Below are 12,745 nucleotides of genomic sequence, written 5' to 3' on the forward strand. Positions count from 1 at the left end.
TCCCCTCAGGTCAGGGGTCACAGTGGAGGCTCCCAGGCTCCGTGAACATCTCATCTGTGTCTAGGATCTGGCCCACTTGGTCTTGCCCACCCGCCCCCTGGGACATGGGCCTCCAAGTCTGATGTGGCAAAGGTATCACCATCTGACCAGGCTGGGCTGTAGTCAGCAATTAGCTGGCTCGGAGCCCGGTGCCCAGAGCCTTCTAGAAAGACACTGGCCCCATCTGAGCCACTGGCAAGGCCAGAGACGTGCCACTTAGTGTGTCCAGTTGTAATTTCCTCAATGACATGTCTCGGGGTCCGGAAAGGGCAGAAAGGGATCAGCTCTGGGGCCTGAGAGACCTGGGGTCAAATTCTAACTGGGCCCTCAGCAGCTCTGGGAGCCTGGAGAGGATCCCCGGCCCTGGGTCCCCACCCAGGAAATGGGAACCTCAAAGCCTAGCATGAGAACCTAGCCATGCATGAGAGTGGAAAGGGCCTTGGAGTGCAGGGTGTCAGTCAGTAAGGAGGGCTGGACCACCCCGGTCCTGACTTGGGGTGAGTCCTGCCTGTGCCTGGCTCTTTCCTCTAAGAGGTGGACACTCACTGAGGCTGTTGGGACACAGTTTGGCACAGCAGCCACCAGGGCTCGGAGCGCACAGTAGGTTCAAGGGCATTGCTGTTCTGACAGGGGACTTGGCTGATGGCCCCATGGAGCACCAGCAGGGGTGAAGACAGTTCCTGCCCTCCAGAGATGGGGGGCGGTGACGCCCCGTGACAAGGGCTCCCACTGCACAAATGCCATGCCCAGTGAGCAGGGAGCCCTGTGCTGGGGCCAGCGATCAGGGCTTGAGTGATTCTGCCCCGTTGCCCTGCACCGCCCCCCCAGGGACGCCCTTGGGCCTCAGTGTCAGCCTTTCAACACGAGCCCACCTCCACCACCCAGGGAAAGAGCTGTGCAAACACACAAGGCCCCAGCACCCTGTCCTGAGGCCGCTGGGTGACCGTCTACTCTGGGGCACGTGGGCCTGGCTCCCTCTGCTCCCCATCAGCGTGGAGGGGTTCAGACCCTGCACGCCTCATCAGGGTGGTTTGGCGGCTCCCTCCTCACACATAGGGGCCAACACGTGAGGTCAGCCAGAAGGAAGCAGCACTCTTAACTTGAGACGTCTTGCTGCCCGTGTCTTCTCTTTGGGGAGTAGATGTCGTGCTGGGAGGGAACTCCAGGATTCCACGGCCGATCGGGCTCCAGGGCAGTGGTGCTTCCCAGCTCAGACACGCACCCCCTCCCCTCCCCCATGGGACACCCTTGTTTAGCAAACCTGCAGCCCAGGGGGCCTCCCCTTGGTGAGCAGACCAGAGGCAGAGAGGGGCGTCCCTCCCCAGGGGGAGAGGGATATCCACAAGGCCCACCCGCACCACGTGCACCTGGCTTCGCCCACCCTAGGGCTAGAATGGGGGGCCGCTGGGAGGGGCTCATGCACCTCAGGAAGAGCTCTATGTGGACCACGGCCGGCGCGATCTTCTCCACCACGTCCGCGATGAAGTTGAACTTGTACCGCGGGCTGGTCAGCTGGTGGAGACCTGCACTAGCAGAAAGAACCAGGTACCTCACTGAGACACGGACACCGCCAACAGCACCCTGAACCCCCACCCTGGGGGGGCACTCCACCAGGGAATGACCCCACTGGACTCAGAACCCCTCAGGGACACCCCACACTCAGCAGCACAGTGACACCCGGACATTCAGGAGAGGCCTTCCTGCTGAGCTCCCTCTTGTTACCTCCCTGATGCCACCAGGAGGGCTGGGACACTCGCCCTCAGCTGCCAGCTGCGACCTGACATTCTGACATTGGAGCTAGATCTTGGCCAGCCCCTGGGGCCCTGCCCCTCCTTTCTCAGATAGACAGCAGTGCCGTGGCATGAGGCAACCATCCTCTCCCTCGTCCCCTGCGGCTCTGGCCGGTCCCTCTAGCCCTTGGGCTAGAGCAGTGATCGGGCAAGGGTCCAGCAGAGGCCCCTGGCTTGTCCCCCAGTCTGGCCACAGCGTGACCCCCTCCTGGGCCCTGCGGGACTCCGGATGTCTGAGTCGCCAGGGCCCCTCATCCAACTTGGCCATGCCCCAGTGCGACTTGCCGGGCGGTTCATGAACTCCCCTGGAACCCTCACGGGCTCAGATTTCTGCTGCTGTCAGCAGCAGGGGTAGCGCCTGCCAGGACCGCAGGCCTGAGAGATGTGGGTGGCACGGGGCCTACACCCCTTTGGTCTCCCTTGTTCGGGAATGTGCCGAGGACTCTTGGGTCCCCAGCGGAGACTGGTGCCCCCTGGAATCCACGCTGCCCAGCGCTGCTTGTGATTGGTCCCCGCATGAGTGGACGGCTGGAGGTGGACTGGGCTTGGCCGGGCACCCTGCCTCCAACTGTGTGGCTTTAGGCAAGCCACTCACCCTCTCTGAGCCTTGACTACTGGTCTACAAACAAGATGGAGGATGCCCCCCTCCCCAACCGCCCCCACTGACCCATGGGAACTGGGTATGAGTGTGACTTGCAGGGGTGAGGCTTCTGCCTGGGGGGGCCCACCATGCCCCCAGCACCCGTGTTGGGGAGCCAGCAAGGCTCAGCCTGCGAAGTCTATTTCTGCAGCTGAGGCTGTTCTCAGTCTCTGGGAGGCATGAGGATCTAGTGAGACTCTAGTTGTTGGTTTTGTCCAGAGGCTTGGTAGCATGCCCACCCCATGTGTCCCATAAACATGTGTGGGTACATGCAGGCCCCCCACATCCCGACCATTCTCCCCATATTGAGGGGGGCAGCCAGGGCGGGGGTCCATGCCTCCCCCTCACAGGTGGGGTGACTGTGTGGCTCACTGAGATGCATCCTCCTGCTCGAGGATGCAGGTCGAGTTGGAGAAGCATGTTGTGAACTCTGGCCAGAGGCTCTTCCCTTTAGGGGCCCCTCACCCATCCCCAGTGCCCACCCCCATGCCCGACTCCCCATTATGCCCAGACTGGGACTCTGGGTGGGTCAGGAGAGGGTTCCCCTTGGGCTCCAAGGTCAGGGGTGGAAAGGAGACCCCATCCACCTATTCTGTGACATCTGCCTCTCAGCTAGGGACTCACACACAGGGGCCCAGGCCACCGCGGTCAGCCTAAACCAAAGGTGGCCTGTGCGGGAGTGGCAGAATCCTGTCTGGGAGATGGGACCTGTTGTCAGCCAGCCCCTCGCCCACCCAACTGCAGGCGGCCAGGGGCTACTCTGCCTGGGAGCCTTCCCCCACAGTTGGCAAAACCCTTGGAGGGGCGGGATCTGCGCTTCAGGGCTCACAGTAACAAGGGCTCCAGGGGCTGTCCCACGCATTGATTTCCACGCAGGACTGCCAATCGTCCCCGAAACTCTGCAGGCGAAGCTACCCATCAGCTGTGGGGGCTAAGGCCAGCTCTGTCCCCCTACCCCGAGGCCCCTGGAAGCCCAAGTCCTGGTCTTGCTTCCAGGCAGAGGGAAGGAAACCAGCCGCAGAAACTGCTGGCTTGTCCGGGTTCTGGTCTCTGACGGGACCGGGACACTCCTCACCAGGTCATTCCTATGGCCTCAGGCACAGAGGATCCCTGCCCCGGGCCTTTCTCCCTTCCATGGGTGGGCGCTTGGCAGGGTCTGCATCTCTCCCGTGTGTGCTGGGCTCACCCTGGTGGAGGCGCGTGCCCACCATGCTGTGTTGGGGCGGGCAGTCCCCGAGGGCCACGTCAGATGTCACCCATCCCCTGCCCCTTCTGTGTAACCCGTTGAGCCATTTACTCTAAGTCTCTGCTCCATCACCTGCCTCCCTGTGCCTCACCCACACAGACCCTTCCCCATTGCTCCCTAGCAAGATGCTCCAGCTTGTCTGGGGGAACAACTCAAATCCCACCTCCTCCAGGCAGGCCCCCAGCACAATGAGTTTCTCCCTCCCAGAGGGTTTCCCAGCACAATGCCCTGCCCATGGCACGCCCTCTCATGTGGGGCATTCAAGTGACCAGCCAGGCACAGCCCAAGGGTGACCGAATGGGGCAGAGGGAAGCCCAGCGACGCCTTGAGCCAAGTTCCAGGGACTTCAGAGCCTGAGCCTGACCTGAGCCAGGGCCTGGGGCACCCCGGTGGGGCTCCAGGGTCAGCCAGCTGGGGACCTGGGCCCAGCCAGGTTCTGTCCCTTTAAGCAGACCTACCGTGGTGGGCGGTGGGGAGGGGGGTGGTGGGGCGGGGCCTGGCCTGTTTCCTGGTCCTCCTCAACACACGCAGATGAATCACCCCATGAATCAGTGGGCAGGGAGGACTCGGTTCCCACCGCTTCTTTCCACATGAAAACCTTAGGCCCCACGGCTGGAAAGCAGACTCTGTTTATTTGGGGTTTTGACAATCCCTCCCCCACCCCATCCTCCAGCCAAAGTTTTGAAGTCAACAGTCAGTCCCGACCAGATTCAGCTGTTAGCATTTTGTTTTGTTTTGTTTTCAAAAATAAACTGTAATTCACAGGCTTTGGAAGTTCTAGTCGGGAGGAATTTGACACAGGGTGAAGCAATCAAGGCCAGGTGTCCTGTGGCGCCTCTGGGGGAGAGGAAGGGGCACAGCCAGGATGGGAGAGAGCCTGGGACCAGGGGCGGCAGGGAGAGAAGCTGGGCTTCTGGGCTCCGCCCCAACATTCTTGCACCCGCAGAGCTCAGGGATAGGCTGTGCACTGCGCAAAACCATTCTTAACAAAGATCACAGTGTGACTGGCTTCCCTTGGAGTTGTGCAGTGCACAGCCTGCCCAACTGTATGCACTAGCCCTCCAGCTCATAATCCACAGCATGGACTAAGACCCAATTCTGTTACTCTAATTCTGAGGTAACTGCCCTTATTCTATCAGAAAAAGCCCCCACCTGTCTAACCAAGTAGTTAGCTATGAACTGGGATGGGAGGGCCGTCTGCAGATGACCGCAAAGCCCCACCTGTGCCCATCTGTCCATAATGCTAAACAGCCTGCACACCAGATGACAACATCTTATCAGTGTGTTGAGGGACCCAGGCATCTGGCTTCCATCTGCATCTGCAGCCTCCCCTGCTGCCCCTCTCCCCCAGACCCCCAACTCCGGTTCCCTCTGTCAGGAATGTCCCTTCCCTCATCCTTCAAGCCGGGGCCAGCACACCTTGTCTGGGGAGACTGCCCCGACTTGGCAGGCTCAGTGACCACTCTCACTCCTCTGGGTCTCACAGCCCCTCATGACCCCTCCCAAGGCGTGTCCCTCTGACGGTCCCCATGGCCTGGACACCCCCATTCCAAAGCACTGAGCAGGGAGCAGCAAGAGAACACATGAATAAGCAAGGAGTGCATGAAGGCTCTGTGGGAACAAATGCACCATCTCGGGGCCCCTCCATGGCCCCCAGCGCCCCCCGCAAAGGCCCTACTCGCCCACCAGGGGCAGGCTTTGAAGCCCCAGGAGCCGCCTCCCGGGTTTAACTAGTTCCCAGAACAGTTCCCTGTGTTTTTCTTGCTCTTGAAAACTTGCCTGGCCCAGGTGACAGTCTCCCCACCCAGCCAGGAACAGGGGCCTCAGATCCCACTGTGGCTCCCAGGGGGCAAGGTGCTGCTGTCTGTGGCCCTCGGCCCCAGGCTCTGGCCCTTGGATGCAGGGCTCCACCAGCATGAGTCCCACCCAGCAGCCACATACAGGGAGCTCCGGGCATTTATGAGACCAGTGAAGTCTCAAAGCACTTATGCGAGGCAGGATCTTTGCCCATTTCACAGACCAAGAGACCCACACCCTAAGGCCCAGAGCCAGGTCCTTTGATGCTGACCCCAGGTGCCTCCTCTGCTCCGGGCTGGTCCTCTTTAGTCAGTGATGGGTTGTCCTGCCCAGGGGCGCCCAGCTTGTCCAGACTTCGACTTGGGGTCGGTCTGGATCTTCTAATGTGCCAGCCGCATGGAGGAGGGGCTCTGCCACCAGCTTATCTGACCTTTATCGAAAGGGTACCCAGGACTCTGGGTAACCTGGAAGCCAAGGTGGGGTCAGCCTGTGGCTCTCCTCTAACAAGAAACCCTCCCTGCCCTAACTGGTCCAGTGGCTGACTCTACTGGGCCCAGGCTCCCCGGCTGGGTCGTGCACTGAACAAGGTCCGTGGAATTCCCTTGGACACAGGGCAGGGGCAGCCCTTCCACGAACACTGCCTTCCAGCACATTCCTTCCTCTGCTATTTCTCCTCTCCCACAAATTCCATTTATGTCAGAAACACCCACTCATCAGTATTGAGGTCTATTCGTACTCAAGTCTGTTAGCTTTAATGCCTCACCTCACTGATTGTCCAGTGACCCAGCCAGAAAGGTCCCATTTCACAGATGAATCTGAGGTGCAGAGAGCTTAGGAGACTTGCAGATGGGGTAGCTGGGACTCACTGCTGAGCACTTGGACATGAGAACAGAACTGAGTCTCAGTTCTGGCTCTGCCTACCATGCACTACAGGGGCTGAAGCATATAGTTGGGCACGCTGGGCACTACATAACTCCAAGGGTTCTCTGGCTCCTTCTCACACTAGACATGGTGTTCGGTTTAAGGCACATTCATGTATGTCCCAGCCACATCTTCACTGCGCTGAGGACAAGGTGTCTGTGACTTTATTCTCTTTCTTTCCATTTATCTAACACGGTTATCAAAATCAAACAGGAAAGCCACTTCCTCAAGGTGCTGGAGGTTGGCCCTGTGTACAGAGCCGCAGATGGAGACTCAGGGGGCCTGGGCTCCGGCAAAGCTGTCCCTCCCCACCTGGGGTAGGACTGGCCCCGGCTGAGCTTTTTCTTATAGAGGGCCATGACAACAAGACCTAAATAATGCACATGTAAGGTTTTGACGGCCCGAAGACAAGCCTGGTGTCTCCCCCTTGACCTTGGTAAACCTGACGGCTTTTCTTCCTCAAAGCAAGGCCCGGGAGGAGGTAATACTCAGACCCTAGGGCAGGACATGCCACCCACTTAACTAGGTGCCTGCCACGGACACGTGGACGTGGTCGCTCACCAGCCAGTCTGTTGCCACGGACCCCAGGGTGCCCCCCCGTATCTGATCAGCCCCCCGACCAGCCCCTGTCAGACATCCTCAGGTCTCATCAGCTCTCCCCCCCAGGGCACTGGCCTCCCTCCCACTGGCTGGGCCCATCTGTATTCTGCACACCTATTACCCATAAACCTTCAGTGGCTCTTCGCCCCCTGAGAATGGGTCACCCTCACAGCGTTTCCTGCCATCCTTCTCTGCACAGGTGCTCTTTGTACCCACCTCTAAATGGCTGTCTATATGCCACCTCCTCCAGGAAGCCCTTTCCCCTTCTGGAGGTGGTGTCTCCCTCAGTGAGGTTCTGCACATAGTCATCTGTCCCTCACAAGACAGGAGTGGGGATTTCATAGGGACCTGCTAACAGGGATGAAGCCAGGCAGGAAGGGGAGGCCAGGTGGCATCAGAAGTCTGTACCTGGTTGGTCTTGAAAGCAGTGGGAGCCATGGCTGGGCTTTGAGCAGGGAGATCTAAGTCTTACGACACTCCCCTTGGACTGCTGTGTGGAGGTGCAGGGCCCGGGAAGAAGTCTGAGCAGGCAGACCCCAGGGGTCATTGTGGGACCCTGGCCACCCCTCCAGGCTGATATCAGGAGCACAGAAGGTTGGGGTGCTCCCTGGGCCCCACCCCGGTCAGAGAATCCAGCTGCTCAGCACTGTGGTCTCCGCTCCCCTCTCTGATGGGGCTCCTGTCTCTGCCCTCCAGCATGTGGGCAGGCGGAGAAGGATGGGAAGCATCACACTGCCTGGTCCCCGTGGCTGAAATTCAAGACAAGTGTAGGAAGCTACGAAGGGGATTATAACACAAAAACTGTGCAAAGCTCTTAAATAAATAAAACAGGGAGAGACGCTGTCGGAACCTGCATTGGGCTTGCACAATCCAGGCAGATTATCGAACACCAGTTGTGAACTGCCCTCGGGCTCTAAGTTTTGAATTAATTGTGTGTGCGGAGACCTATGTGTCTGCAGTTGGGAGCAGGGAGGTTTTGTGGGTCACGGGGCTCTGCTTAGGGGAACAAGGAAGCCTCCTCTCCCTACAAACCCGTGGAGCACATTCGTCTCCATGTTTACCCAGCCAGTCGCCAAGCCACCTGTGGAAATGGGGCTCCACAGAGCTCCTGGAAGGGTAGTGAGCCCTCTTCCCTAGGGGGTAGGCAAGGAGGGCTGGAGGGTCGGAGGGTCATAAGGGATTCACCTGTCGCACAATGATCCATTCACTCCACAATCCCTACTGTGTGCCAGGTGCTGGAGCAGGCCTGGTAAAGAATCAAGGCCAGACCCCCACCCTGTGAGGGTCAGAGCTGGTGAGACAGTGATACGACAGAGATGCCTGGTCCCACTGGTGAAGAGAGGGTCTGCAGGGACCCTGGGGTGGGCTCATGGGGCTGAGGATGTGGTTGCCTGGGCATAGTGGTCAGGGAAGGTAGCTAGGGGGTAGTAGGACATCTAGGCCCAGAGAGATGAGGATGTGGTTCCATGAAGGTGAGGGAACAGGCATCTGAGGCTGCATGCACAGCATGTGCAAGGGCCCTGTGGCAGGGAGCAGCTGGGTGGGCAGGAGCACGGAGGGTGAGGTAGCCCTATGGGGTGGGAGGGGCCAGACAGCACAGGGCCTCGTGGGTCATTCAGCACTGGGGAGCTGCTGAGGGTGGTCCTGCTGGGGAATGGCAGAATGGATTGATCTAGGTTATTGGGGCCACTGTGTGGGAGGATGAGGGAGGTGGGGCAAGAACGGCTTGGCATCAGGTTCCAGGGGCAGCTGAGGGCTCGCCTGTGGGTGGAAGTAAGGAGCCAGGGAAAGGTGACATGACAAATACGTCTGGCCTAAACTTGCCGGCTGAGGACCACAGCCAGCAGAGAACAGGATTCCTGCCCAGAGACAAGCCAGGCACTGGGGACTGGACCCCCATCATCAGCGCCTGGACACCCAAAGGTAGGCCAAGGTGAAGGATGGTGAGCCGGTGGGAGTTCTATGCGGGAAACCCCTGGGATGGGCAGCCCCTGCTGGACACTACCTGTGATATGACCCACCGACCTCCGGCCAGACCCTCGGGAGGGCAGGGGCAGAGTGGACGATGCTGCCAGTGATACTTGATGGAGGTTGAACCCCATGGAGCCAGCGACCCCGGCCTAACCAGGACTCTGGAGCTTGGGGATCCTGCTGCCCCCATCTGCAGAAGAAAGCCTGGGCCCCGTGATAGTGCAGCTTTCAGAGCCAGCCAGAGCAGGGTCCTGGCCTAACTCGGTTGCTTCCTGGCCCGGTGACCTCACACCGATCACCTGACTGCTCTTTTCCTCCCTGAGTGCATCTGTGCTGTGCAAAGGGCCAGACTGGCAAAGGTAGGTAAACAGCGCAAGCCAGAGACCCCGGTGCAGCAACCATTCCCTACAGACTGGGTTTAGTGCAGGGAACTGGCAGAAACCTGGTATCTGTGGTCCTCGAGCATGGGTGATGCTGACAGCACAGGCCCCAGGAGTGAGGGTGGGCCCACAGAGACCAGAACGTGCCCCACCAGCCTCTCGCAGGCCCCAGATCCCTCCCAGGGCCCTTGCCCCTGGGGCTCTGGCCAGGTCAGGGCTGCGGCCTCCTATGCCTGTGAGGCTGGTCTTTCTGTCTCTGCTTTGCTCCGGTCCCTCCTATCCGCCCCATCCTCTGCCGGGAGAGCTCCAGCTCACCTTCCGCAGCTCAGCACAGAAGCCAACCTGGCTGGGTAGACCAGACACGGTGGGGGTCACAGATAAGTCATCTGCCAAGGGTGCTAATGTACCCACAGGGCTCATGGTCCCTGCCACGGTTCTCCCCGGCACCTGTCACTGCAGGAGAGGAAACCGGGGTGCACAGCGTGTCTAAGGCCCCACGTGAGAGCCCCAGCCCTTGACCTTGTGCTGTCAGCCCCCTCCTGCTTGCCGAATGACCTATGCACTTGTCTGGGGTCAGGCTCCTCCCGGCTTCTTACCGCCCCCACGTTGAGGTTGTCCCAGGCACGGATGGGGCCCTGTGTCGCCAGCTGGACACACAGACAAGGTGCTTTACAAATGGGGCCTCTATCTTTAAGAAATGTGGGTTCTGAAATGCTTGGGACCTTCCCTTCCCCAGCCCTGGAGCCTTATTCTAGTAGTGTCCCTCACATGAAGGAGTCAGGGTTGGGGGCCCCATGGACACAAGCAAGCTGTCTCTCGGAGCCACTTGCCTGAAGTGGGGCAGCCGGTGCCAAGCCCCTGGGCAGATGGGCCACAGCGGGCGCTCATTCAATGCCAACGCCCATCTCAGACACTCCGCAGGGCACCCCGCCTCCACCCCTCGCTCTCCAGGGCACAGTCTAAACACAGATCTGACCCTATCACCCTCAACTTCCTCAAAGCCCTTCACTGGCTCCCCCAAATAATCACACTTAATCCTACACAGTCTTCCCATACCGGGCTCCCCAGAACCCCAGGGTCCCCAGAGGAGGGCATACACGTTTTGCCAGCAAAACCCTGGGTTTTATGATTCTCTGTGTGTGTCTGTGTGTTTTCCTCACTGCAGGTTCTCTCAGAACTTCTGACAGACTCAAAGCTAGTGTGAATCAGTACCGCATGGATGGTGTTTATGCTCCCAAACTTTTCGGGCTGTGAGACACTCATTTTCAGAATACCAGACCCAACCCGGGGAATTCTGGCCTACTGGATGGAGTCTAAGCCAATGACAGGACACTCGTGGCCGCTCGTCCCCCCATCCCCACCAGCTTGCCCAGCCGTGGCTGTTGCCCCCCAACCCCCACCCCCACTCCACGCCAGCTGTTCCTGGCTCCATGCTCTCCACATGGGGCCTCACGCTCTCCCCCCTTCCTAGAGAACCGTTCCCTACCACTACCTGGAGGACCTGTCCCCCCTCATCCGTGGGATTCAGTTCAGATGTTCTTCACCCCCGAAGTCTTCTCAGCACCCCAGGCAGCTAGGCTCCCCACGGTGCTCCGGGGGCCCGGCAGAGCCAGGCCTCATAGTCAGCGTCTCCCCCCAGCGGCTGTAAACTGAGGGCACACACAGGGCTCTACTCATCTTCATGAACTTGGGTCCCTATTGAACTGACTTCCTAAGAGGTGCCCTCAACCAATAAAGGGGCAGCAGTGTTTTCTAGCATTTTCTTCCAGGCTCAGGGTCCAGCGGTGCGGCAAGAAGCAGTCCTGGGTGAGCTGTGGGTGGGGGGAGGCTGTCCCAGGGTCTGAAGGGAAAAAGGAAGTCCCCCCTCAGCAGCCTCAGTCCCAGGAGGCACGAAGCCACCCAGAGACCCCACACAGCCTTGCTCACCATTCCCAGGCAGCCCCCTGGAGACTTGAACTCTAAGTGCGCTAAAAAGAAAGGAAACACTGGATGCTGCTCAAGAGAACATCCGCTCTGGGTTAGATTCAAGCCCAGGAAAGATTTTTTCCCAGCCAGCACCCGGACAGAGCAGGAATATGGGACCAGCCAAAACCAGACACAAGACAGGTATGTTTTGACCAGGCCAGAGACACACAGGGAAGGAAGGAGCTAGACCAGACCCCTTGGGTGATCAGGAGGGCACCGGGTTTCACCCTTTAGGACTTCTGTGACTTTGGGCCTCAGTTTCCCCACTCGCAAGGCCAGGGATCTGGTTAGATAATTTCTGCCCATCCTGCACAGCCAGCGCGGACCTCGAGGTTCCTCCCCAGCTCTGCGCCTCAGTTTCCTCGGGGGGCACGTTTAGTCCCCCCCGCCCCCCCCCGCCCGTTTCCCCCCGCAGAGCGCTTACCCGATGGGCAGGCGCCCTTCTGCAGCTGGCGCACGGGGGTCCCCGAGAGCTCCAGCGCGCGCCGGCTGGCCGCCTGCAGCGCGCATACGTTGGCGTAGGTGTGCCCGTCGGTGCCACACACAGCGTGTGCCCAGCGGCAGCGGCACACGCCCCGCGTGCACTCCAGGCTCTCCCCGCAGGGCGAGTCGAGAGGGCGGCCACACGGCTCGCCCTCGCTGGCCGCACACACCAGGCAGCAGTTGCACAGATCGGGGACGTAGCCGCCGGGGCAGCGGGGACTCGGGCACCGCGACACGTCGCAGCGCGCAGGACACGGCGCCGCTGGGGGCTCCCGGGCCAGCGCCAGCGCAGCCAGCGCGGTCAGGAGCAGTGCGCGCGCCGGCATAGCGGCGGCACCGGGGGCGGGCGGCAGCACTGGGGACCGGTCGGGGCCGGGCGACAGCCGCTTGCGGAGGGGACAGGGCCGGGCGCGCGGCCACATGCGCGGGCGGCTCAGGCGGGCGGGCCGCGGGGCCACAGGGACATACCCGGCGCGCGGACCTCTGAGGCGCCCGCTCCTTCTCGGCAGCTCTCGGGCCCCAGCGCATTTAAAGGCGCGCGCGGCCCGCCCTCGCTGAGAGGGGCGGCTTGGCCCCTCCGCCAGCCACGCCCCGGGCCTTCCCGGCCTGGACCCACCCGCCCAGAGGCAGTGGCGGGACTGGCCTGCCTGGTCTGGGAAAGGCGGGATATAGGTCAGCTGGCGGGCCCTAGGGGCGCGGCGGCGGGGCTGAGGGGACCCCAAGGCACAGGCCTCGGCCCCTCCCAGAGTCCTTATGCCGCCCTTTCCGTGTCCAGGGTTCCAAGGACTGGAGCTACTCCACTCCCCAGGGACCTGGGCAAGTCAGTTCTCCCTGCTCCTCCTCCCCAGTGCGCTCTCCTCCCCCAGCACCAGCACTGGAGGGCAGATGTCACCCCTCCTGGCTTCCCACCTCC

The 12,745-nt window shown here is 60.7% G+C and overlaps 1 protein-coding gene across 3 annotated transcripts in view; it reads right to left on the minus strand.

The window, feature by feature from the left end:
• Positions 1 to 12,353, minus strand: part of HTRA3 (HtrA serine peptidase 3) — a 28,766-nt gene extending 16,413 nt beyond the window's left edge. For all 3 annotated transcript variants that reach the window (XM_004772220.3, XM_045075226.1, XM_004772221.3), the window contains exons 1-2: positions 11,774 to 12,353; positions 1,463 to 1,562 (exon numbers count right to left, since the gene is read on the minus strand). In XM_004772220.3, coding sequence (XP_004772277.1) covers positions 1,463 to 1,562; positions 11,774 to 12,254 — 581 coding nt within the window. In that variant the 5' untranslated portion in view covers positions 12,255 to 12,353. The remainder of the gene's footprint in view (positions 1 to 1,462; positions 1,563 to 11,773) is intronic.
• Positions 12,354 to 12,745: the final 392 nt, after the last annotated feature.

Source organism: Mustela putorius, unplaced genomic scaffold, assembly GCF_011764305.1.
Source record: "Mustela putorius furo isolate JIRA1106 unplaced genomic scaffold, ASM1176430v1.1 tig00000083_pilon_pilon_pilon, whole genome shotgun sequence".
NCBI classification, from domain to species: Eukaryota; Metazoa; Chordata; class Mammalia; order Carnivora; family Mustelidae; genus Mustela; species Mustela putorius.